At 38.3% G+C, this 27,550-nt stretch overlaps 1 protein-coding gene across 3 annotated transcripts; it reads right to left on the bottom strand.

Annotated features, from left to right (window-relative positions):
* Positions 1 to 1,474: 1,474 nt before the first annotated feature.
* On the bottom strand, positions 1,475 to 26,793 carry bard1 (BRCA1 associated RING domain 1). Of its 3 annotated transcripts, none has more exons than XM_085249837.1 (11): positions 26,575 to 26,793; positions 25,524 to 25,580; positions 24,650 to 24,798; positions 22,670 to 23,754; positions 22,014 to 22,094; positions 19,605 to 19,777; positions 11,386 to 11,518; positions 10,787 to 10,919; positions 7,871 to 7,963; positions 3,678 to 3,775; positions 1,475 to 2,366 (listed from the first exon to the last, which is right to left on the bottom strand). In XM_085249837.1, the coding sequence occupies exons 1-11, from the start codon at positions 26,664 to 26,666 to the stop codon at positions 2,019 to 2,021; spliced, it is 2,442 nt and encodes an 813-aa protein (XP_085105963.1). In that variant the 5' UTR covers positions 26,667 to 26,793; the 3' UTR covers positions 1,475 to 2,018. The 3 variants fall into 3 exon arrangements, with proteins under 3 accessions (XP_085105963.1, XP_085105965.1, XP_085105964.1); XM_085249839.1 differs by lacking the exon at positions 26,575 to 26,793 and adding an exon at positions 26,147 to 26,449; XM_085249838.1 differs by lacking the exon at positions 26,575 to 26,793 and adding an exon at positions 25,867 to 26,112.
* Positions 26,794 to 27,550: the final 757 nt, after the last annotated feature.

Genomic DNA, 27,550 nt, shown 5'->3' with positions numbered 1-27,550 from the left:
GTAGGCCACTCACTCATGTTGGAAAAGGAAAGAACCATCACCAAACTGTTCTCATAAAGTTTTGAGCACAAAATTGTCCAACATGTCTTGGTATGCTGAAGCGTTCCTTCCACTGGGACCAAGCCCAACCAATGAAAAGCAACCCCACCAAACTTTATACTTGGCACAATGCAGTCAGTACCCAGACTTGTACAGTAGCAATGTGCTTTACACCACTTCATCCGATGCTTTACATTGCACTTAGAGATGTAAGGCTTGGATTCAGCTGCTTGGCCATGGAAACCCATTCGATGAAGCTCTCTGTAAACTGTTCTTGAGTTAATCTGAAGGGCACATGACGTTTGGAGGTTTGTAGCGATCGACTCTGCAGAAAGTTGGTGACCTCTGCACACACTATGCAGCTCAGCATCTGCTGACCTCACTCCATGACTTTACGTAGCCCATCACTTCAAGATTCCGCCATTCTCAGTGACTTCTGCTTTGCTAGAATACCACTAACAGTTGACTGTGGAATATTTAGAAGTGAGGAAATTTCACCACTGGACTTGTTGCACAGGTGGCATCCTATCACGGTACCACACTGGAATTAACTGAGCTCATGGGAGTGACCCATTCTTTCACAAATGTTCTTAGAAGCAGTATGCATGCTGGGGTGCTTGATTTTATACACCTGTGGCCATGGAAGTCATTGGAACACCTGAATGCAATGATTTGGATGGGTGAGGGAATACTTTTAGCAATATAGTGTCTGAGAGTGGGGTTAGATGGTGTTTGATGACTGAACAAAGAACAGTACTTTGCAAAATATGTAAGTAAAATGTTCCTGCTAAAGGTGAAAACAACAAACTTGTTTTATAACCTGAGGCAAAAACACAGTGAAGACACATGAGGAGGAGATACAAGCAGCCGGTGATGTGTGACCCGAATGTAAACAAATGAGTTGACCAAGCATCACTGGAGCACTCACTCCATATGACAAGAAAAGCCAAATGTAGATGGAAATTACTGATGTGTTTATCAGTTACATGCTTCAAGCAACTAGTTAAGCTTGACCTGAAGATAAGTCCCAGATAGAAACTTATACTTTTAATTTCAATTTTAGGGGCCTTCAGGTGTTACAGATTTGTTTCATTTTCTGTTAAACTAAAGTATAAATCAGTTATTTTACACTTTTACTTTAAATCTCCAGGGATAATACCTGTACCTAGTCTACTTTTGTGCTTACATTTGACTTATGCTGTGTATACAATTGGACTACAGTGCTGTGTACTCATTTCAGGAATAGATTCATACTCCAGATCAGGTAGTCTGTCATCAGTGACAGTAGGTCAATGGAACATTTCCTTGAAATATTGACTTTGAGGCTGTATCACTGACCCCAATCTGTAAATCCAGACTGTTTGATTCATATATACAGCTCCCAAGCTTTTTATCTTTTAAATGCTGGTAAATAATGCTTGCCACTTGGATAAAGGAAAGAAATAATTTCATCAACAACTTTTAATAACAAAATTTCAAGAGTTTTTGTTTTTTTTAAATACAGCATTATAACCAGCAATAACTGTTAATTACATCAAAAAGCAAACAAAGAAAAACAGTTATGTTAAAATGGCTATGTCCATGTTTTCTAATATAACCTCTTTCCCTCCCTTTTTATTTTTTTATTTTTTTTATTTGTGTGCAACACAACTTTGTTTCCTCACTTTTTTTGCATCAATTAGTGTCAAATCTTCTATTGTAAAGTTCAATCATACTGTATATAAGTCAGATTCTCAGACTTGTGAAAAAACAATCTATATCTATCCATCTATCGCTAGACAGATTTGTACTTTATTTTTACATTGTAAGTATGGACCATTAAAATTAGCAACATTATTGTTTTATTATTCTGTATATGACTCACTATGTCCACTAAATCTGCATAGATTAAACAACAACAACAACAACAAGACATACATACACATTATGGACATACTTATGGGTAAGTTGTTTAGTGCAAACATAATTATTTAACAAATTTAGACCAATAGTTCAGGGTCTGGTACAGGGAGGAGGCTGAAGGCAGTGATGCAATTGATGACCCAGGTGGTGGGAGCTGACCACACCTTGCCTCGTCTCACTACTGACGGCTTGTGAGGGGCTTGAGGGTCATAGATGATGTAATGTGTGCAAAGGGCCTGGTCGGACCCTGGCAGGGCATGATAGGCTGTGGCATTCACAGTTTGAGTCACATCACTGTCTGGCTTGGGTTGCCGGTTCAGTAGCTGAGCTCCTCCCTCCCGGAGTAGTTTTGTGAGCTCATCTTTGGTAGGCGTCTTAAAAGAGCCAAGAAGGAAGAAGAAACATCCATCGAACAGTGGTGGAAGCTGTGAAATACGACGGGAACAGACATTAGTGAAAACTTTGAAGACCGCCTCATCCCTTGAAGAGTCCAAGGCTCGTCCAAACTAAAACTGTCTTGCTGAGAAAACGTCTCTATTATCATCCTTCATTAAAAATTGAAAACAAACGAGCTTAGTGGCAGAATGAGTAAAGTCTTCTCTTTTGTTTATGGTGAAGATAAATGGTAAATAATTGTCTTTGCTACTAAATCTAGGCAAGTGCCTGTGTGGATGCTTTGTGTTCTTTGCTGCAGCGCCAGAAGACATTTTTATAAGCACTGTTCTCCAGACAAGCTCTGAACCACTTGGCATTACGGTTTAAAGCAGCAGTGAATTAGGCCACTGGAGACTGTTCTATTCACAGCATCAAGGAACTCAGCTGTTTTGCGTTGTAAATTAGCACTCTCAGGTCTTTAGAGTAGAAAGATTACTTTATTATACGTTGGCAGGGTTTTACTTTTGCTTCTGCATGTCCTTTATTTAGGATTTTGATTGATGGTTTTTACCGTTTTTCAAGAATGAACATTTATTTTGCATCAGAGGGGGGAAAAGAAAAAAGAAAAGAGTTATAAAAGAGTGGGGGAACATGTGTCTCCTTGTGGTTATGACCAGAACATGCTGAAAATACCTTGAGAATTCCTCAAGGTAACAGGTAAACACTTTATCAGGTACATACACAGTGCATAGAATTTTGTTTTTGCACAAATGAATCTGAACAAAGCAGACTAAAGCACCTTTAGAAGCAAATGCAGCTTCTAAAGAGTCTTTTGCCAGTATTAGCTTTGACAATGCAGTGCCCCCATTCTCTAAAAACAGCACAAGCTCCATCGGGTTTCATGCTGATTGGTTGGGGAAAGCTATTTTCAAGCCCTGCCAAAATATCTTCTTTAAACTGAGGTCATGACAGACTTGGCCACTGTAAGTCATTCATGTTGTGTTAGAAACAATGTCAGTGTAATTTTGGCTTTGTGGTAAGCTGCTGTCTTTCAGAAACGGTTGGCTGCAAAATCAAACATGTGGGTGAGAGAACAAAAAATTTTGAATACTTAGCTTAATTAAGACTAATTTGAATTGAAGAGATTAAAAATTTAATTATATTTATATTGATTTGTGTCTAAAATAAGCAAATATGTTATGATTCATGACAGAAAACAGATTTATACAAAAAAAAAAAAAAAAAAAATCAACTATCACCATATGCCACTGCCTGGAAAAACAAATTTTTCCCAAGGAGAGAGAGCTTAAACAACGCGTATTCATCAATTTCATATCTTTGTTTTTGTGCTTCTCGCTTACCAAGCTGCATCTGTTGATGCGACTTCGCTGGGGGCCTTCTCCTGCTTCATGCTCAGCTTCAGGCACCCACTTCCCCGCCTGGAGACATGCCTCCACCCCTGGCATCAAAGAGAGAGAACAAAGAAAATTAAAGCTACAGCTAATTATGTTGACTTTGAGGGAATGTGACAAGGCTGTGTTGCACACCAAGGATGACAGTCTGTTTTATCACAAGTTGGAAGATTTCATGTATTGGCATAGCTGCCGTTGTTGACAGAGAAAGATGCCCACAGCATGATGGAGTTAATGATGCAACCCCCGTTTAAAGTATTAAGCAGAATTCGAGCGTCATCTCTTTCTGTCTCTTGAGGTTTTACGGAGTCAAAATAAAACCGTGTGACAGTCAGCATCCAGGCATTTTTTGTGTTAGAGATATAGCTTTTGTTAAAAATCCTTAGGAAGAAAATCTTAAAAAGGCAGAAAACTTTTTAAAAGTAAAGGCAGATAAAGGGGGAGGGAAAAAACACAAAACATGCACATTTTAATGACCCCTCACTGTCACAGATAAAAATGCTTCTGAAGATGTCACAGATCAAACTGCTGCTGTTCTCAGTAAGTGTTCTATTACTGAGCATTATTTTTGGGATATATTAAAAGAAACCCCAAATCCACAGTTTATAAGTGGCATATCTAAACATTAAAGCTAGATTAGGTTGGAAATATGACACTTTGCTGTGGCGGGGTGGGAAGATAGGAAATACACCTGAGCATACGCATTGGCTCGAATAACGTTTTTCATTACAAACACACTGAGTTTTCTCATTACGCTTCTAACTGTTAGAGATGCAAACTATTCCACAGACACATTTGCAAGGTATATACGCAACACTTTGCCTCAAGTTCTCTCTTACAAACATTCCACCTTCCAAATATGTGAGTAAGATGACAGGAACAGATCAGTGTGTGTACACCGTGACAGCACCATTACAAGGGGTGAGGAGTAGTAACATTTCTTCACCCCCCTTAATTACAGACTTCTTTCAGGAGGACCCCGCTAAAGAGTTGGGCAGAAATACAGGGGTTAATCTCTCTCTGGACGATAGCACTTAGTTTCTTAGAGTCATTAGCATATTTGTTAATCATACTCCGAAAGAGAGCATAAAACATCTCAATCCCCATCCTTACTGAGTGAGCAGTAAGATGAACCAGCCCTCTTGACTAACCGTGAGACCAAACTGTTACTGCGATCTCATTATAAAGACAAAAGCTGACGAAAACTTGTCCTCTTATAATGAGACAAGAAGAATTGTATTGGCATTTCGAATGGATAAGAAGTTCTAAAGGCCAATACAGACGCTTTAGGAGTGAGACAGGATACAACATTGCACTCATGGTCATTATACCAAAAGTCAGTATGAAGCCATACTAATCAAAATTGAAAATTTCTCCTCTTCAGAAACACCTCCACATCTGACATCAACTCCTAGGAAAAAATAGCACAAGTCCTGAATTTCCTCCATTGTTATGTAATTTATCGTTATAATGAACACCAGTACCTACAGAAATGCTCTTGTGGCCTATGCTAGTTTTGTGCACCTATCTAACTTCTGTAAAAGTTCTTGTGATCAAAGAATGACCTGCCAACCAGTCTTTCTTGAGAACAGACTGTAAGCAACCAGACTTTGTAGGCTTTTATTGACACTAACAGGCAACTCTGCATCCTACACTTCCAATCTCATATCTTTAAGTAGAAAAGCTGACCCCAAGAGGTTTTCTGAGACCTGCAATGAGAGTTGTACTTTTTTCAGGCTGCACTGATTGCTTAGAGCATTCAGTAACGTTAAGAAAAGTAAAACTGCATGTGCTTTATTAGTTTAGCTTTTCTGTGTAAATGCAGTCACTTATGTATAGGTGAACTCTTAGTCTTCCTATGACTAGGGACTGTGCATTGAAATGTCTTCATTAAATACGCAATGGAAAAATGTTATAATGTTAATGTTTAAACACATAAGATGAAAAAACAAAAACAATAAGTGGACATTTTCTAGCTATAGGTTGCCAGACACAGCTGGTAGATGCAAGATTTAAAAAAAGGTTTACAAGCGAGCTAATTGAGATTAGATTGAGGTAAATAATAGTCTCATTTTACTCTAGCAAAAACATTAGTGTGTTTCCCCCATGCTGGTCAAAACCATTTCAACTGTCTTTTAGTTTTAAGTGAAACCCTAATAAAAGGCTTTTAGTTGGAATATAACCTTGTTAGGCACACAGAGACTGTGCATTTCAATCAAAATGCAATGCACTGAAACAAGTCTGATAAAGAAGTAAGCCGGGGCTCGGCTTAGCGGACAGGTATGGCATACAAAGTCAGGTGACAGTGAAAATGCAGCTCCTTGTGTGTGCTCACATACACAAGGAAAAGAAACAGATAGGATGCCACAGTGACTGTCACAAGGGAGACAAGAAGTGTCAAGTGCTCAGCCCGCGTGGAGAAAAGAAAAGGGGAGGGGGGGATAAATATGGTCCAAACACTCAAAATGTTACAGTGACACAACTACACACATTCAACGTTGAACTGGCTTACTGGCAGAGACAGAAACAGGAATGCACGGCACTGTACTGTAACACTCACACATTCCCACACATACAACAGTCAAGGGCATGCCAAGGTGCCAGAAAACTCTTTGACTGCAAGTCTCTTTCTGCTTCCTGTGAAGCTGATTGTCTCTGAACATATGCTTGCTGACTTGGTCCAAGGATACCAGAGAGACTAGCCAAGATTAGGAAATTTTTTGCAAGGTATTTATCTTGGTAAAAAGGCAAAAGAGTTGACCAACTTTTTATCACTAGTCATATTTGGCCTTGTGATATTGATTCCCACATACTTCACTTGGCCGTCAGACATAAGGAGTTGTGTGCACACAGAGCAACAGGCACAAACAATCTGATATGAAAACTGCTTGTTGCTAAATGTTCTTTAAATCTTCCCATAGAGACCGGATGTTGTGCATGAAAAAAAATCCTGTATATTTTATTTGGACTTTTCCCAAAAACCCACAAAACAGAATAATTCACTTAAAAGGTTCCAAAATGAGAGAAATTAACACCATAATATTGTAGCACCAAGTAACACATCAGCAATTTTAATGGTTTACATGTCCCTTAATGTAGCCGCATAAAAATATTATCTAAAACAGTCCTATGGAAAATCACAAACAGCCCACTGTTTGAAACAAAGACGGCTGTTAAAATGTTCTGTGGGACTGAGCAGGAGGCTAATCTGTTATCTCAAATTGTTTTGTTTTGTTTTTTTCTCTGTAGAAGCATCTGGGAAGTCTTCCTTGGAAATGTTAAGAAAGGGCAGGCAATTAAAAAAAAATACTCAGCAGGTGACTAGATGAATCATGCTTGTAGCAGTGACCTTACTGCTGCAGGCTTATAGGTTAAAGCCGATTAGAATGGATTCCCTTGCAATCAGCAACCTCAGTATTTCTGCTGTCTTGTAAGGTAAGCAGAGGCCGTGCTACCAACATTTGTGCTGTACTTTTGGGAGATAAATGACTAAGCTGAGCAACTACAAGAAACATAACTTCTATGTAAATGGAAATACTGTTTCTATATCTAGAAACTCTCTGAAAGACTTTAATGACTTTTCTGTGACAAATGTATATATATATATATTTATCAGGTACGGTATAGAAATATTTACATGTAATTTTGCCACTCAGCACAAATAGCCATCTGGCACTTACTTCTGGATGAAAGGTATTTAAGTATATTGCAAACAAAACTTACAATGTACAAATGTAACGGTGCAGCATGTGAGGAAACACGTGATAGTAGCAAATTAAAGTTCTTTCTATTTTTGGGCAAGAAGCCCAGTCAATACTGAACTTTATTCAAAGCAATATATAACAGGACAGATTTAGTAACTGTAATTACATTGCTTTTGCTAAATTATAATGATACTACTCTAAATGTCCAAGACTTTTCAACATATTAAATTCTAATGCTATTAGAGCTGTCGGAGCTAGAAGATCACAGAACAATTTATTCATTTATATTTTATACAGAGTCATGACATCAGTAAATCTAAAAATATTTAATTCACAATTCTGGATACATTTTCCAACAGTGACACTTACACATTAAATGAATTAATGTGAATTAAGGAATTAAAGACTGTTAAAGTTTACAGCCTTCTCTGTACTTACATTTGTATCTAACAATCCAGCAGCCAGCAAGAAGACCCATGAGGGTGGAGTAGGTGGTGGGCATTTGCCCTTCCGGTACCACAATGTGACTCACTGGAAAAAGAAAACAGACACACACCAGTCCATACAGGTCCACATTTTGCCTGTGACACAAATTTTGGTAATTTTGCACCAATGTATCTGAAAGGATGCAGTCAGTGTGTCGTTTAATTCGGGGGCTTTGCAATAGTGAAATTCTAAATGTTTGTCAATTCGGCCTTTCATACATGTTTATATATCCATTATGTCCATGACATAACACAGCTTCCACCATGTTTGACAGATAACACGTTACGCTTCAGATCACAAGCTCTCATTTTCTCTCTCCATACTTTACTCTTCCAATCAATTTAGAACAAGATTATGTTGGTTTTATCTGTGCAGTGAATCTCACTCTCTGCATGGTCCGGTTATTTTTTAAGGTACAAGGTTCTTTATTCGTCAAATGCATAGTTATACAAGTATAACACACAGTGAACTGTAACCTGACACACTCCTCGAGGGGGTGAGAGAAAGAAAGAACATTATCTATTATATACACATTAGGTGAATGTGCAGTAGTAGCATTGTATGCTGCACCACAGCTTTTGTTTGTGCCAAATTCTAAGCTGACCATTCTGTTTTTGCATATTGGTCCATTGGTAAAAAAAAACAACAACAACAAACAAACAAAAAACACTTTAATAATCCAATCCCTGTCTATAATAGGTCTAAAAAATAAAAAATAAGCGAATATTTTTGACGGATTTCTTGACACATCTAAAGAGACAAACAAAATATAACTACAGAGAGTTTATCTTAAACAGTATAGTGTTTTTCATCTCAGCTCAAGTTTATCTCTAAACTTTTTGTTTTTTTGCTTTTTTGACACATTTATTATGTCAGTTTTCATGAGTTCAGCACTACCTTTAAGGGAAAAAATATCTGAAAATGTGAACAATTATTAACATCTGTCCCCTCTCCACTTTCTTTTTGACAGTGTGTTTTTCCACTTTGCCTTCCAGCATTTCCTACCCAAACAGTATTATAGATTATACAATAAATTTTATACTACATGTAGGCATGTTATGCATTTTATGAGACAGAGCCATTTACATGTGAATCTTTTATGAAATCATTTGTAAAAGGTTAAACCAATGTAATTATGCATTAAAGGAAAAAAAAATCTGTGATTTTGATTTAGCAACGCAAACCCAACTGGATGAAATAGTTTTTATTCCAGGTTAGTCACTGCCCAACACTTCCCTAATGTCCCTTACTTTGAGTGGGTGAAAAGTAATCTTACTGAAAACCTGTCAAACACTTCATGGCAACACAATAGGCCAAGTGTTAGTTTATTAGGGGTGGGGGAAAAAATCGATACTGTGTAGTATCGTGATATTTTGTTTGCTAATAATGTATCGATACAGGGACAGCAGAAATCGATATTTTGTTACAAACAATTTTTTCGTGGACTGGAACATGCTCTGACTTCAGAGCATGTTGATCAGCTCCTTTTTCTGAGCAAGAATGCTGACATTCCTTCACTGTCCAAATGTGTTTAACTTTTTTTTTGACAGCAATAAACATGACAGTTTACTTATTTTAATTTAAGACATATTTTATTTTTATTAAGTTTAAAACTTTTTTTATTTAATGTAAAATTATATTTTGTTTTAATTTACTTTCAAATTCTTCAGTTGCTGAATGGGCTGCATAGTTTTCATAAATTGCATAGTTCAGAATAGCTATAATTGTACCAGATGGTTGCATTCAGTTAAATTGGACTAGACTGTAATACAAACCGTTCAGTTTGTCAACAATAAAACTGACTGAAATGAGAGACTGAGTGTGAGACTTTGATATTAGATAAAATGAATATTGATAAAGTTTACCTTTATGTACAGAATCTGAATATCGCAAAATATTGTAAAAAATTGCAATAATATCGTATGGTGCGTTAAGTATTGTGATAATATCGTATCGTGAGTTGTATGGTGATTCCCACCTCTATAGTTTATTGTGTAAAAGAAAGGGACACATAATTATGGTTAATTAAAAATTAAATACAAGCTTATTGCCTCTTCAATCAACAATTAAGCACAGTTGAAAAATTCAAAATGAACATAATTATATCTCCAGGGTGAAACCTTTTTACATTGTGCATTGACCATGAATTTGGTGGATTTGCAGGCTTCAGTTCAAAATGTGAGAAATGTTCATTGGAAGCTCCTACTCTCAGCCCTCAGGCCAGATGAGGGAGAATCGTGAGACACACTTGTGTTTTTCATTAGTGAGTATTCATCACTCTGACAGTACCTCCAAACATTTTATGAGGAATGATTTCAATTACTTTTGTTCTCTTGTGTTCTTTCAGCTATAAACTATGCAGCAGTGAAGGAGCTGCTGTATCACAATGATGTATACAGCTCTAAAAGTGTTTGTTAGTTACTGTTGAACCTTCACGAGTGATAATGCTCAAGCACCTGACGTTGGCTTTTACAATAAAATGGATTTGTGTTAGACAGTAAAGCCTATGAAGCTTGGCTCAGTAGCAAAAGGACCATTTGGGATTGTGAACCATCTCTAAGGTTGATGAAGTAGCCGCATTATGTAATCTTTAGTAAATGTTTGGATGAGGCCAAGAGACAACCTTTTAGTTACTGAATAACTCAGGAGGTTCAGCCTGGAATTTATCCTTCAGATATATATTTTGACTGCACGTAGAAGTGCTTGGCAGTTAAACAAGCTTCTGTACAAGCAGTTCGCTGGCAGTTGCATTTAATTCATGATGCTGTTAAGAGCCCATCACCAATAACGCTGAAAGCAGTCATGCAGCTAGTATTGTAAGGGGCTTGGACTGGAACGTTGATCCCCTGGAGTACAAACAAACAATACCTGAGCCAGAAAATGTGTCAGCCATCCTCCCTCCCAGTAGCTGTCCCAGTTTGACCAGTTGATGCCGTTCAGCTGGCGAGAGCTTGCTGGACAAAAGCACTATGGTTTGTTCCCTCCTCACACAGTCATTTACCTACAACAAGCAGAAATTTAGAGGTTTTGAGGCTTTTAATGCAAGAATATGTATTATGGTTCACTAAATCTAATCTGAAAATGAAAACCAACTGTAGGAAAAAGATAAGTTTCCAGAAAAAAATGACTGGAAATATCTCTGCCTTTAGTATCTGTTAATTTTGTTCAATTAATCAACACAGCCAGCTTCAGGAGGCACTGGTCATTGCCATGTTCCATTTTTGTATTGTTCTGAACTTCTTAAATCTTGACCCTGACAATCACCAACCATTACATAATACAGACAAATTTCAACTAACACTGATAAAAACTAAACTGAAATGAGAAAACCACTGTGGAAACTAACTGAAATGAAGATGAATCAAAAACATTCTAAGCAATATGAGTAAACATAGTCATTATAATAACTCGGCTCCAGAGTTGATCATTTCAAGGCAAAAAGGGCTATTCACATCATGGCGACATACCACGGAGAGACTGGCTGAGGGGCTATGAGATATACGAGCATTTGCATATTGAGTTCCTTCTGAGGCTTCTTGGAAAATCTCCAGCATCTCCAGACTCGCTGCATAATCTGCAGGCCGCTTTCCATACAGATTTCTATGAAGAGGAACAAAGATAAAAGGTGTAAGTATCTAACAATATGCACACACTTATATATTTATTCACTTGCAGTGCTGCAGACCATCTGGTGACCACCAGGAAGGTCAGACACATTAACACTGAAAAATATGTCAACACACAAAATCTAAATCCCAGGAAACACCACCAACAACAAGATATTTTGCTGTGTAATCCTGCATCTCTTGTTGGTTATTTAGTCATGATGGATCAGTGCAAGCATTAAATAGACCGTTGTTTTTCACAGGAACATTGCTCGGGATCCAAGGAAGTGAAGTGCTGAGTCTGAAGTCATTTGGATGAGTGGTTCAGCTTGCACTTTAATCAGTCATGTTGTTTGTATAAGCTCATCTTGAGTAAGCTGTAAGTCATGATATACCTTTACAGTCACATTTTGAATGAGCAATGCACTAGTAAATTTCCATTAGGAAACAAAAAACAGCCCAAGAATATATATTACATGCAATATTGTAAACACATATTATTATAAAAATGATTCAGACTCAGCTGGCTGCACTTCCTTAGCCAGGAGCTCTAGAGTCTTGGGAACCTGCTCTGAAGGCTCCATCCACAGTGTCGTACCTTTGAAAGGATCCTTTTAATACTTGTTTTAGTTTAAGTTTTTAAGGAGATCATGTTTTCAAATCAGATCATCGCCCCATTTCATCATTTAGTCCCAATCTGTGCAAATTCAGTTTCAAATATTTGCTAAAAAAAAAAAAAAAAAAAAAAAAAAATTGGCAATGCCACATCCTGCTTGCTCTGTGAACTCTGTGCAACAGTGTGTGTCAATCACTCGCTAGTGCGTAACAGTTCGATATAAGGTTAAGCTGAAGTCTGTCCTATACTTCAAGCATAGGTCACATCATAACACTCACTAAATGCAAAGCAATTAATATCAAAAGGCTGCATACTGAATGTGTTTTAATTTTGATACATGGTAACCTTCTAGAACAGCGTGTCTAATGGAGGCTTTGCATCTCAAAAAGCACTATTATGTGCAGAGACTCAAAGACGATGAAACAGCCTCCCTTGGTTACAAAGCGGACAGCTTTAAAGTATGCGTCTTTACGTTTGAGGAAATCTGCATGAAACAAGACTTGGGTCACCTTGATGAAAAGGGGGGCGGAGAAAGGAATCACGAAAGGCACAGGAGGAGGAAAGGAGACAAAGAAGAACCAAGCCCAGCAGGTCGTCTCTAAAAGATTAGGCGTCAGCAAAGATAACACCTGGGGGACAATTAATAGGTCCACTGGTCCATAAAATATTTCATTTGGATTCATACCCCCAGCTCCATATGCACACAAATACAAACAAACATAAAATGTCCCTGACACTTAAACATACGCACACACACAAGCTGGTTTAAGCAGCAGCACGTGAGAAGAATATCTACAAATAAAACAAAAAGTAGAGAAGGAGGTAAAGTCACAAATACTCTTCCACAGGCCTCTGCTCAAGCACACAAGTGGGTGGAAGGTGAGGGTGGTTCTAGTAGGCGTCCACTATACCTGTGACTATCTAATATAGTCACAGGTATAGTGGTAGGTTATCCTAGAAAGTTTTAAGTTATAGTGGATCTTTTTGACCACAGCAAGCAGATTTCAGTTATGCGCTCATTACATAAAATGTGTTGCATGCTACAAATGGTTCATCCCTGACATTCTGAGCCTTTCTACCAAATACATTTTTCATTAGGGCTGAACGATTATGGAAAATAATCTAATTGCGATTTTTTGCCCCAATATTGCGATGCGATATGCGATTATTTTTTAAGGTCTTTGTCTTCTGTATTATTAAACAAAGACAAGCAATACATCATATAGTATGGCCAATACTATATTACATTAATTTTAAACTGTTCTTTCCTGGAAGACAGACCTCTGTTATGATGACATGAGGTGATGCATGAATTGATGACTGACATTTTTATTTAACTTCTTCAATCACAACAGTATATTTGAACATACACAATAGTTTATTTTTAGCTTACAAACATCTGAGCATAAAGTGCTGACAAGGAACCCTGGTGTAAACATTAAAATGAAAGTCAGTACAATGTGCAGATTGCAGAAATATACATAAAAAAAATCAGTGGCTTTACCACACTCAGTTTTTCGACATCTGTGAACTACTAGACAGTCATTCAATTAAAAAATAATATTAAATAAATAAAACTAATAAATAAAAAATACACACATCTTACTGATCTCTGCAGTCAGTAACATTACACATAAAGTGCAAACATAATAGCAATTGTATAAACACACACACAAACACTCCTTTAAAGTTTAAAGGCGTGAAATTGGACGGTCTAGCCTTCTGATTAGCTAATCAGAAGGCTAGTTCTGATTAGCGTCACCGCTGTCTCGGTGGAGTTTAATAAACTCGGCCGTCTGCTTCTTGCTATCTAAAATATAACCAGACACTGGTGTAAATTCTCAACTGTCTCATACTTCTGTTTAATAAGTTTTCTGTTTGACGTTTAGTCAGCTGTGTGAAAACCAAGGAGGAACCCACCCGGGGGATTAATAAAGTTTTATTTTATCTAATCTAATAACTTTAATCTCAGCCAAACCGATTTACTCACGAACAAACAAAACACTGAAAAAAGCCCAACAATAACATTTTTAGGTTGTCTAAGTGACTTATATATTACGTTTAACCCGAGCAGCGAAACTCCGCGGTGATCTGAAAATGATGTGCCGGGAGTTGTGCCGTTCTCGGCCGCATCAGTAACCCTCGAGCTCCCGGCTAGCTGTCGAGCTGGTGGGTAGCAGACGCCTCTGAAAACGTCGAAGCACTTTTGCAAATATGGGATATCTTGATAAACCGAGCAGATATTTGATGTTTACACAACTACTTTCTCGCCTGAAAATATGTTAAAAGTTTATTTTGTGACCCAGAAAGATTAGTATGAGTAATTTTAAAACTTAGTAGCGGCCGCCATTGCTGGAAACTGGAGTTTGGCTGGGCCGCGCTATGAATTCTGGGATATGGTAGTAATTTGGACAGCCTTCGGCGCGTCGCTGTGACGTAATCGGTCTACAAATGCGGCCTCAGGAGGATGCAGCCCATGAATTGTATAATATAATCGCAGTATAATCGCAGCCTTTGCGGTTAGAAAATTGCACTTGATCATGTCGCGATATTATCGCAAATGCGATATATCGTTCAGCCCTATTTTTCATTCCTAACTCCACTTTGTTAAAACAACACAAACACTGATAAAAGCTTTTTAACCCATTTACTTCTTGATATAAACCTTAAAAGACTGTTGCCTTACTTGGTATCTACAGTTTCTATACAGTTTAAACCATTTCTGCCCAAAATCACATTAGCAGCAAGTATGAAGAGTGAAATGAAGAGGCAGTATTTTTTCTTCAAATCAAAGACAATTAGTTAAATTTCCATCTTTTGAAATTTGTTCTGATCACCTTACAGCCAACACTGCTATGTTAGACTTCCCAAACACTTTCACTTAACTTTTTAAAAGTACCGCACTGTGATTTTATTTTATTTTTTGCAAATGCCCTTCATTAACACCAAACCATAATCACAAATAATGTTGAGTACAGCTTTAAGAGTTCTTTTGATGCTTTTAGCTACACCCTTCTTCAAACTGCTAACAATATTTCAAACTTTGTGACTGCACAAAAACGATAGTCCAGTGCATAAAAGCCAAAACAGGATCGGAGCAATGCACTTTGTTATGACAAGAGAATGCAACTGAAAAGACGGTATGCATTATGGAGTACATTTCAAAGAGCAAGAAAATGACATCCATTAACTGGAAGTTGTCATGTCAAAGGTGCCCTCTGAGGTCTTCTTGTAAACAAGCAAAGCTTCTTTTCACACTTAGGTCAACTCACCAAAACAGACTGTCTCCTTGAGGGCTAACAAAAATGATGAATTACCTTCCATTCCATTAAAACGGCTGAAAAGCTATTTTTGGAACACTGTGACCTGCATTCTTTACATTGTTTGCCATCTTCCTGACTTTTCTGATTGGTGTATTACTGTAGTCCTTAATGTTTTATAACCACCAGTTTTTGGCTTGCCGATACTATCATCATCATACTTGTGCACCTGCATCATAATTTCAGTGCAAAATATCTAAACAACATCCCTAGAGTTATGATTAATTTTAATTAACTTTAATTTAGCTATATTAAAATCACTAAAATCTGTATAAAACCAAAAAAAGTCAGTATATAAACTGTATGGATACATACATACATACATACACACACACACACACACACACACACACACACACACATACATATATATATACACTATGTCCTATACTAGTAAGAGTAAAGAGTGACAAAGAGTGATGTAATGACCAATTACTAGCATTTGATGAATGTCATTGCGAGTTTGTCGTACCCCTGTGTATTTAATTATACCCAATGGCATGTTAGTACAAGGCTTCCAGGTGACGTTAATTAATGTCTGTATGGATTCAGTGCTTCCGGCTTAATGTGGTCATTACGACTTAGTCAATTTAAATATATCGGGTACCTTGTTGCCCATGTCTCATTAGTACAAATTTATTTTCACACTGCATTGACCTAAACATAAACAGTGAAATCTAAAAGCTTATTGTATGCTAAGCAAAATTCTTCAGGCCTCCTCTTAAGGAGCCAGATGTCCTGCCCTGGTATACATTTAGAAGCTCATACTTTAAAGCGGTCTCAGAAAATACATGTTGTGACAAAGCAGATATCGCTTAAATATATTAAAAGGTACTCAATTGATAGTTTGTCTCTTTTAAGACTTCCTTCAGTATTTCAGACTTCAGTCAGATTAATCAAAAGTTGAGCTAGATATAAAGTGGACTCTGGCACCAAGTGATTTATAGAACTGTGACTAAACAACAACAAAATGCAGCTGAATCATTCAAGCTCTACTTGCACACAAACATCAACGGAGGAAAAATGAAGATCTGTGCCTCTAAACCCCGAGCTGTGTGCCAGTCAGTCCATTAGGGACTGCACTGGCAGATGTCTTAGCTTGTGTCCTCTGTGCATGTGTGTGATTCTGCATGGTAAGGAAGAGAAGCTAGGACAGGAACTATATTGATCTCGGATCCTGAATAGGAATGAATATTGATAAGTTTCTGGATGCCAATGCCCACATGGCTTCATGGATTCACTTATCGTCTAATGTAGGCCTGCATTATTATTTCACACTGAAGTGCCTATTACATTGCAATACAGAGATCAGACCAGTAGAACGAAGGCTTGCATTTTCTCTGTCCGAGAAGTCCGAACATCTTGAGGTTGTAAACTATTATATTAATTTAAAAAAAAAAAACCAACTCTTAAATAAAACCTTTCAACTTACAGTCTTTATTTAAAGAACCAATCAGGGATCACAGAAACTCTCGTACTAAAGTTAATGACATGTAGATTAACAGTGACTCAGAGTTTCTTTCTTAGTCTTGCTTGATCTTACAGCTGCCTACGACGCTGGTAATCGTGACATTTTAATTCTGGCTTTATGATTCAGTTGGTTACTCAGAGGCCTTCCAGGTAAGAGGAAAATTGACCATATTACCCCAGTACTGAATTCACTTCACTGGCTCACAGTACAATAAAGGAATACTCTTAAAATCCTTTTATTAGTTCACAAAGCTTTCGACGGTTTGCCCCCCAGCACATCTGTGAATGGCTCACTGTTTATAACCCAATCACACCTCTCCGGTCATCAGGTGCAGATCTTTTAAATGTTCCTAGAATTACAGTCAAGTATGCTGAGGGTGCTTTCAGTTATTGTGGTAACCTGCTTGTTGACCTGAAAACAATTACATCTGTACTGACATTCAAAAAAATAAACCTAAAACCTCACAGAATATCCCTGCCCGTTTTCCTTGCAGACAAGTAATAAGGCAAAAAAGAACAAATGTAAATCAAAGTTATGAAACAAACACAACTAAAGACAAAAACAAACAAAGTATGATAGGTATTCATTGATTATAAGACTGTAAAAGAGCTGATCATCTGATCAAAGTACCAAGTCTGATTAATTAGTCATCATAAGGATTAGTCAGTTCCCGTCCTCATTATTGACAATGTACTTCCACAAGCCGGAAGAGCTCATATGGCATCAACTGATTAACAAACAATCAGCACTGAATTTTACATCTGTCCACCTATGTACTATGTAACTCCCAAAAAGCTGAATGTCTTGTATGATGACTGAGAAACAAGTCTTTGAAAATTTATTGAGGAAGTGGGGGAGAAAAAAAAAAAAGCAGTGGTCCAGTAGGACAGAAACACCACTATGATGTAATGCCAGGAAACACAATAGGCATGCAGTAAATATTAACTTGGTGTAAATGTTCTGTTTCTTTTTAGATTTATGCTTCAGGTGTGTGTGTGTGTGTGTGTGTGTGTGTGTGTGTCCCCAATAAGAGATCATATCATCAAAAGATAACGTCTCTTTCCAGGAACACTATATAGCTGTGATTTAATTTGTCAAAGGCATTGATTCTCTAACTTTTTTCTTTATCCATTCACACACACAAAAAAAAAAAAGCATATCGAAAAGAATATTTGCCTAAATTGTTTTAGTCATCATCAACAATTAAATTAGGACTGTAGTTCACTTTTAGCAAAATGAATGTCATCACAAGCGCTTGAGCAAGCTACACTGCTCAAAAAGTTTTTTACGCTTAAAAAAAGACTTGATTGTCACAGTTTAACACAAAGTTAGTTCAACTTCTTCTGTCCAGTTAGGATGCATTAATCACTGTGAATCCATATGATCGGCTTTGGTGCAAATGAACACAACAAGGGATGCACAGGAGAGGCGAGAAGGGAAAAAGGGAATGATTTTGCAGGTTGTGGCATAAATCATTGCTCTTCTCTTATCCCTCCTGACTGACTTTTCTCTAGTTTTGCTTTTTGCTAGTGTTCTTTCACTAGTGGTAGCATTAGATGGTACCTGCAGCCCATTCATGTTGCACAGGAACTCTACCTGCTTCAAGATGGCACATCCACATGAGCCATCCCAAGAAGGTCTGCTGTGTCTGCCAGCATATTCTCAAGTGTATGGAGGAGATCTGGGCCATTACATGAGGAGAGCTGGAAAAGACTACTGTGAGGCACAAATCAGCAGTCATATGAGTATCTGCTCCTTTGTGCAATGAGGAAAATGAGGAGCAATGCCACAGTTCTGCAAAATAACCTCCAGCTGGCTACTTTTATACATGTTTCTGACCAAACTGTCAAAAAACAGACTGCTTAAACATGGAATGAAGTGCTGACGTCCTTTAGTGGGACCTGTGCTCACAACCCAGGACCGTGCTACTCAACTGGCATTCACCAAGGATATGCCTTCCCAGAGCATTACTGATCCACTGCCAAACTGGTCATGCCAGATGATGCTACAGGCAGCAAAATATCTAAATATTCACCACTGCAATGACATCTCCACACTCTTAATGCTTCCTAACTTGATTAAGATGAATTGCTCTGAAGTTTAACCAACTTTAGGTTATACTATGGATAATTGAGTGCTCCTTTTTTAAGAGCAGTGTATTTTTTTTATTTTAATATTAATTCAACTTAATTTTATTACATACCTTCAACAGGTAACACACACTGTGCACTGGCTCTACAATACATTAGGAGGGACCTGCCATACAGTTTCACAACTACTCTAGAGGACACTGCTGCCAATAAGAGTTTAAAAAAAGAACTTCCATCTTGTTGTAAATGCAGTTAAAAAGTGGCCAAAATGTGTTTAAATACTAGGTTAAAAGTTTGGCTTTGAAGACAAGACTAGAAACTCTTGTTTTCATGTCAAACCTTCGGGCCACTGAAAAAGAATTCAACAAAAAATAAACAGCCCTCACAACTGTGGGGCTTTAGTTTTCACTCATTCATGGCACTTAAATAAAAGTGAGATTTTGAGCTCCACTGCTCTTCACTGGGCCTTTAGGTCAGAACTTAAAACACTGTTACGAAACACCAACGTCGCACAGAATAAAGTCAATGTAGCAATGGACACCCAAATGAAAACGCAGTATTGTGAAACACTTAAAGCAACTTACAATACGTTCTGTGAGGCGCCAAGCTGCAATAGTAGCTTTACAATAGATGAATGTCCATTCCTGACAGCATCGTGTAGTGGGGAGTCGTTCTCATACCCAGGCGTGTTCAAGAGGGCTCCCATTGAGACCAGTAGTTCCACAACTGCCAGATGACCCAGGTTACATGCTTCATGCTGAAACAAAGTAGTAAAGCTCAAAAGTTATACTGCTTCTTTTCGATCTGACAATATGCCTCAGATCTTACAGTGTAATAAAGCATTTTTTAAAACTGATACGAAATAAGTTTTGCTGAGTAATAACATCTGGGAAGTATGCATAAATATGTCCTGCCCCAGTTTTCTGCTTTCTAAAATTAAGAAGATGGGTGCCTTAATGTTCGTCTGTTTTAAGTCTTCGCCTTTGCAAAGGATTAATTTGACAAAGTTAAAGTTCAGCCTGAGAATTTCACCAGAAATGCAATTAAGACACACTCAAACAACTGCAGAGTGATTAAACACAGCATTATGCTTTAAATAACTTGAGCAGCTAATGCATTTATTAAGAAACTGGCTTTTTGTTCCAGTTTATTTTTATTTGGGTCAGGTAGTCTAAGCTATTAAGCCAAGGGCTGTGCAGTTATTTCTCCTCAATGACTGTAAAAATGATTTGCCACCTGAATGAGCAAATATTAAGAAGAATATGCCTCATCTATCATCATCATCATCATCAGGGACTAGAAATGAAAACATGCCTCTTATTTGTGACAACTGTTTCATGTATTGCTGGGACACTTCCAAGTTTTTTGTAGTACTGGCCATCTGGACAAATGTTTATTTTACACCCAGTTTGGAACCAAATCCATGGATTCATAAAGTGCATGCTGAAATTGGCTTCATTTTGTTTGTTCTAAACTTCACAAATACAGAGAGAAACATGTAACAAGCTGAAATGCTCTGGCTCTACAATTGGCTAGGTTAAAAACTACAATGGTGCTAACAGAGGTTTGGAAAAACACAATGGTAATGTCATAGTGGCTGTAGCATATCAAGGCTTATAGCTACCAACCTTCCCACATATATACAAATACACACATTTGAATAGTTCTAGCATTAAGCTTACTGGTAGCAATTTGAATGATCAGCTGAGAACTGTCAAAACTCAAATTGAAAACTCAAGTTTGAGTGGAACATCTTGACATAAAGTGCTGCAATAAAGACGCAAACACACACTCAGTCTCGAGCAGCTGTCGAGGCGTTTCCAGCTTATCATGTGGCAGCAACTTGAGGTTAAACTGATAAAATAACATGCCTGTGATTGTTGCTGAGGAGGTACCACCACAAAAATAGCCCCTTGTGTCATCAGAACATATTACTTTTCAAAGAACTATATTCCTCTATCTTGAAGGATGAAAAAGTCAACCCTGGTAGAGGAACTAATGCAATATTGGCAGCAACAAAAGGTCTGCCACCCTGCCATTTGGAAGCTGGACCTATTCCTGAAGTCATGCAGGGCTTTACTTTCAAGTGTCGCATAGCTTCATCTCATATGCACACTAAAAACAAAAGAAATCTTCAGGTTAATGATATTTAAATTTCCAATTTAGTGACTGCACAATGTTTCACCAGATTTCAGAGTTTGACATAAAAAAAATAATAAAAATGAAACTTCTGCAAAAGTGCCTCCCCCCTTATTTAATCTTAATCAGAGTTTTGTTCCAGAGGCTGGTTGTTGTCATGTTTGTGACTTTTGCAACCACATTCTCCTTACACTGGGCTGGTGTTTCCTGAAAGAAACAAATCCATAGAAGCTAAAAACTTTTCTTGTATTATGTTTGATTCAATTAACAAGCTATGCTTGTGCTGTTACTAGATTACTTGTAACCTTATCAGGTCTGCTTGTTTGTGACCGCATGCCAATTTGCACTGCTCTTGGTAGACTTCCGATCATTATTATTATAATGAACTCACTGTGCTTTTGATCATAAATTTATGCATTGTTTAACATCACCATCTGAAATTTCCTCTCCTATCTGTGCTTTTCTCTGATTGCAAACTAGTGCCAATTTGCCCTGCTTAGTCAATCTGGCCCTTATTATGCCAGTCACACAAACAGTACAGATGCTTACATTTTAAAAACAAACAGAAAATAGGGATAGCAAAAGAGGGACATTCATATAGTAGAAATATGAGTAACCAAGGAGGAAGAAATCCAAATATTTAGCTTTAATAACAATAATAATAAGTAGCAAACATTATAGAAGTAAAGTTAAAGTCTATACGAAAACCTATGTGGAAAAAGTCACTGTAGTGACGCCAATTATTTGTCATCAAAATAAGTTAAAAAAAACAAAACACGATTGTGTGTAAACAAATGCTACATTGCTGAAGAAACAGTGTAACAACAAATGAGACTAACAAATTCATCACCTACCAGAGGTGTCCACCCCGCATTATCTTTTAGATTGGGGTCAGCCCCCTGATCCAGAAGATCCTTGACAGCCTCTACATCTCCCTGCAAAGACCAAAAGATAATAACAAACCTGGGGTCAGAACCACAGACCTGTAAATGCAAACCTTTAAACACAGCAGCTGATCTCAGTAAACCAAAGCTCTCTGGTTTATCAATCACTCAACAGTGGGCCATTGATTGCTTTGTCTGGGATCCAGGGAAGGATTACAGCTATGTTTACAAGGATTACTATAAGACAGTTTAGTCTCAATAGAGTGGAATATGGCTGCCTGATCTAATACAGCCAAATATACTCAACTCCACAGTAAGGGAGAATATTTAATTATATATCTGTAATTTTTTTTTAAAGAAGAAAAAAGAATAAACAGGAAATGCCAGGTTTGCTCCTTGCACTCACTAATTTTCATGATTTTTATTTCTGCAAAATGTCCTAACCCAAGAACAGCATTACTGAGCTAAAATGAGTGAAATTATAATTGTTTACCATTTTAATATCTCATTTTTTTTAGGAACACTGTGCACAGATTTTATTCTTGCAGTCTCCTGCAGTTATTTTCACACCTAGAATATAACAGAAAATTGAGTAAATAAAGTGAATCATGCCAACACTTTATGACCTTGATTGCAGCTAGATGAAGCAGGGTCTCTCCCTTGTGGTTCCTCTTCATAACTGCAGGGCTTCCTGGACTGGACCGTCCAACAGATGCACCATTAAAACAGGAAGATCTCCTGTAACTTTCTGTGGAGGGGCTGGCTTGAACAGAGGGGCTGTCTCTGCCCTCTTTTCTGGACTTTTTGGTGCTCTTAGGGGTAGTCAGAGATGGAGGATTTAGCACAACTGGAGAGATCGGACTCAATGATTTTCTCCCCCTTCTGCCTGGAGAAGGTCTTGGTCTTTTTGGAGTGTTGTCCAAAGTGCTGTTTCTGTCTTCGGTCCTAGATCTTTTTGAGGAATGCTCGGAAGGAGACACGTTCTTGTGATTTTTGGGGTTATCATTTGGTTTGGGTACATCTGCAGACAGCTGGTCATGCTGAAAGGCACTTTCCGGCAAGGGTTGAACAAGTTCAGTTTGGCAATTCAGTACAGTCTCGCTGCCTTGTGAGAGACTCTCTCTCACTGTGCTCCTGGCAGGACTGAGTTTATCAGTGCTCCGCTGTGCCATCTCAGGCTGAGGCCCATCAGAAGTGACAACAGGGCTTAGGAATGAAACCCTTTTACTGGACCTTCTTGCTCCATCAGCACACACCTGCTCATTTTCAGAGAGATGAGCCTCTTCTGAGATGCCCCATTGCTGGTTTATGGCTTCCAACCTTTTCTTCTTCAGATTTTGCTTCGTCTGTTTTCGTGTGGTTCTGGTGGCTCCTTGCACCGGCACATTCCTGCTGGTAGCATTTTTCTTAGTTGACCTCTTCTTCCTGTCGTTTTTTGTTTCACCGTTGCATCTTTGAGAAGAAGAGGAGCCGGAGTCTTGGGAGGACGAGGTGAAATTGAAAACTGACAGGTCCTGGCATTGAGCAGTGAGGGTGTCTTGCTGTGCTGCAGATGTTTCTCCAGGAGACCTGTTGTCCGGTACGGTGATCTCTGCAGCCTTTTCGACTGTGCAGCGTACCTTGTGGCTGCGGGGACTGAACCAGATTTTAAAATTCTTCTTGTTGTTTTTAGGTACAGGGCCATCAGGCTGAATCTCAGCCACAGATGAGTCTACAATGAAGTATGAAAAAGAAAAGAAAACAAAGAAATATATGTGAAAACACAGTGCTAACAAAAATTATCACATGGAACTATTCAAGCTAATTAAGAATAATTTATATACTGAAATCTTGAAAGTTTAACATCGATCTTTGAGGAACTGTTCTTAATGTATAATTTGGGGTGGTTTGATGGTGACCTTTTTTCCATGCTTTCTTTTAATTGAACTTCAGTATTAGTTGCATTTCAAGGCTGGTCGTTTAGTGTGTTACAGTGGTTACATACGAGTACATAAACATACACATATTAATGAATAAAAGGCTCAAGGTAAAATAGCAAACACTAACGCTACTGCTAATGGGATCCTAATAAAACGCAAGAAAGCAAAAGAAAAAAAAATAGCAGAAAAAAAATCCCTCATAAACAGAAACTGCACAGCTTATTAGGTGTAGTGAAATAATAATGCTAACATATGAAAGACGTATTGGAGCACCTCGTTTGCTTTCTACATCTTTAGTTGTTTTCGTGAACACTGACAACAACGTGTAGATTTGTTCCCATATTAACTACATGGCTTTGAAAGCCCTTCTGAAATTCTTCTTCAAAGCTGAGATCTACTTGCAAAATAAACACTAACATGGATAATTGCACTGCATAATTAGTGCAATTACGTGGGTGCCAGATGGGCAATAAATATAATAAACCAAAGAAACAAGCCACTAACCCTGTCAATCACAGACCAGATTAGTGGAGAAAAATGTTTGAACATTTCAGTCAACAAGTGATAGAGGAGGGTGTGGAAGGATGAGCGTGGTGAACCGAACGAACCAAAACACATGGATTTCGAAAGATAAATTGTCAATTATGCTTCTAGCCTGCTATATTTTTATATATAGCTTCCCTCTACCTGGATTTTTAATAGGAGTGAGCAGGGACTCTAAGCCACAGAAGAGTTCTATGATGCTGCTGAGCTGCCTGTTGATTTGGATGTCCTTCACCCAGGCAGGGCTGTGACATACCACACAGCCATCTCCTGCACGTGGCCCAGCACAGGACCTGAGGAATAAATATACCCCATATTAGGAGTCCACACTACAGCTCAGTAAGAAGAATTACAGAATGGTTATTCCTTCACTTTTAAAGAACATCCAGTCATAAAAAGAAGAATCAAAATTCGGGCTGTTGTTTAAGCATGCAGACATTAATTCACTCAGTAGCCACTTTCACACATCCGCTCCAGACAATTTCAGGGGAATTAGGTTGGGATACTGTCAACATTTCACCTTCCAACATGTACCACACAGAAAAAAAAATTCCTGTTTGAGATGGACTGAAACTACTTGAAATACTTTTTGTGTTAGCATGAAGGAGGGAACACATTATGCCCACTCACTAGCAATAAAGGCACCAGACTACTACCTGCATTGTTCGCACAGTGGCATAAACCATCATCGCATAGGTTTTTGTATTGGGCACCTGCCAGGTTAAAATGTGGAAAATCCAGCTGCTTTGGATATATGTGTTTTCTCCACTAACTCTAATAACTGATGTCTAAAACTTCAAGGCTACAGTGAATGTGTGAAAAGCACTATAGTATCTGAGAGGGGAGGCAAGACTATGCTCACATTGTAATCTGTGATGAAGGCAAAACATACTGCAGGTGTTAAAAATCATTTAGGTGTACCAAATGAAATTGACCCATTAGTCTTATTAGCTAAAGCTGTCTATTGGTGTCCTATTGGTGTTTAATTGGTTAGAATACACTTAAGTTCATACATTACCTGCACAGCATATGCTCACATAAACCTAAGCAAACAGGTTCCTTCATCAAATCTGAACTGGGGGGAAAAAAAAGAGAACAAAACAGACAAAAAAAGAGGTTAGTTGGCCAACGGTTGTATACCCCCAAGACCCACAAATTAATTTAAAGTGGGATTAAAAAAAACGTAAGGCAAATTTGCATAAGTGCCTTTACAATAGCCTTATTAGGAATACAGGGTGCTGCAATACTTTTTGAGCCAAATGTGTAAAATCTGAACTTTACAAGACCCTGAAACCCTTAACACAAAGTGCATTACCATCATAAAAACAAAAGCACATAGTCCTGGATGTTTAGCAACTTACACTCTGGGGCAGTCCGGGACCTTGCGATATGCAAAAATAATCACCCGAACTCCATCACAGCTACAAGCACAGTCAAATACAATTTTAAGCAGCACATCACTCTCTGTTTTTACTACGCTTTGTGCTGTTGTCTCTCACTTATTCGGCGCCAGATCGCTTAGCAAAACATGCCAGAGTGTTCATTGGCAGGTGCTGCAGGCGTTATCGCCGCTATACCGTAATTTGCCGTGCCCGAGTTACAGGTTTATTATCTGTGGTTTATTGTGATGGCACTGTTTACCAGGTTATATTTTGGAAGCTTTCATCGTTGAAGTGCAGGCTGCGTGGTGTTTTCTCATTGCTGCACAGAGGTCTTCAACATTTCATGGCATTGCCGCACGTGTGTTAATTAAGGATGAATTGAAAGTGAGGTTTCAAATGAAAAGTTAACGATAATGGACAAGACTAGGGGCACGGTTAAGTTTCTTCCATGTTGCTTTGCATTTCTCTATAAGCATCAGGCCACTGTTCGACTAAACAAACATACCAAACTAACATTTACATATTTGTAAATGTTTACATATTTGTACCACTTTAAGTGTAAGACAACACTTCGTTACTTTTGCTGCTACCTAAACACATAAAAAACCCAGTTTAGCCTGACTTCCAGTACTCGTAGACGACGCAGGGTTAGCTTGCCACTCTGTACTGCACTTAACGTTTACTTACCATTTGGAACAAAGTAGCAACCGTCGGAAGTTTGCCGCCGCCTCCTTAGTCTTCTTCCAGTCCACTGTTTGCACGGAACTGTGCTCATCCATTCTTAGAATAGGAGTGTTGCTCTTTTGTTGTTGTTTTATTAATCAAACAGCAAAAACAAGTACAACTTCCTGTCTTACTTCTTACATCTCCCGCCAAATATTTACGGAAGCGAGCAAAGCGCATTGCCACAGTGGATTGGTCGACGGGCACCGGTGATGACGTAAACCCTGACGTAGGGGTTTTTGTTGTTTTTTTGAGAATCGGACGTGTGAAATGGACAGTGATAAATGAATACCAATAAATATGTTAAGACTGAACATTATTTTGTGGTATATCTATGGATAATATCTTATATACAGTGGATGATCTAAACTTCCCTATTTTGTTAGAGTGACAGTCCAACTTCTTTAATTTCTTCCTTCGGCTGCTTCCTTGTGGATCATCTGCCCCATCTCACCCTATGTGTACTACTTTCCTGTCACACCGAGCCTCTGTCTTTGTGTTTTCCTCCTGCCTGGCAGCTCTATATTCAACATCTTTTGTGCGATATATTCACATTCTCTACACATGTTCTGCCTTGCCTCTCTGACTTTTCTTCAACCTGCTGAACCTGAGCTGTCCCTCTGAAATACTCGTTTCTAATATTGTCCCTCCTGCTCACTCCCAATGAATACCTTAAACTCTGCAACCTCCACCTCTGCCTCTTGTCTTTTCATTAAAGCCACTATCCCCAAACCATACATCACTTTTACTATTTTGTCAAACTTCCCTGTCATTCTTGTTTTTTGTCTTCGGTAACAAATCACCCCTGACACTCATCTCCACCTACTCCACCCTTCTTACACTCTCTTCTATACCTCTCTTGTGCATTGCCTATCACTTTGGATGGTTGATTCCAGGTATTTACACTCCCCTCACTACCTCTGTTCCTTGCAACTTCACC

This window comes from Mchenga conophoros, linkage group LG16, assembly GCF_057382185.1.
Source record: "Mchenga conophoros isolate Kocher_MC1m ecotype Shallow Benthic linkage group LG16, M_conophoros_male_GT1.1, whole genome shotgun sequence".
In the NCBI taxonomy this organism is placed as follows: domain Eukaryota; kingdom Metazoa; phylum Chordata; class Actinopteri; order Cichliformes; family Cichlidae; genus Mchenga; species Mchenga conophoros.
The sequence above is the reverse complement of the archived record's forward strand: the minus strand, read 5'-3'. Positions and strand labels throughout refer to the sequence as shown.

Coding starts and splice junctions, on each gene's coding strand:
- bard1 (XM_085249837.1), bottom strand. CDS start 26,666: ATGGATGAGCACAGTTCCGTGCAAACAGTGGACTGGAAGAAGACTAAG. Junction 23,755..24,649: donor CACTCCTATTAAAAATCCAG/GTAGAGGGAAGC, acceptor ACTTCATTGTAG/ACTCATCTGTGGCTGAGATT. Junction 7,964..10,786: donor TGACACATTTTCTGGCTCAG/GTATTGTTTGTT, acceptor TTCTTTTTCCAG/TGAGTCACATTGTGGTACCG.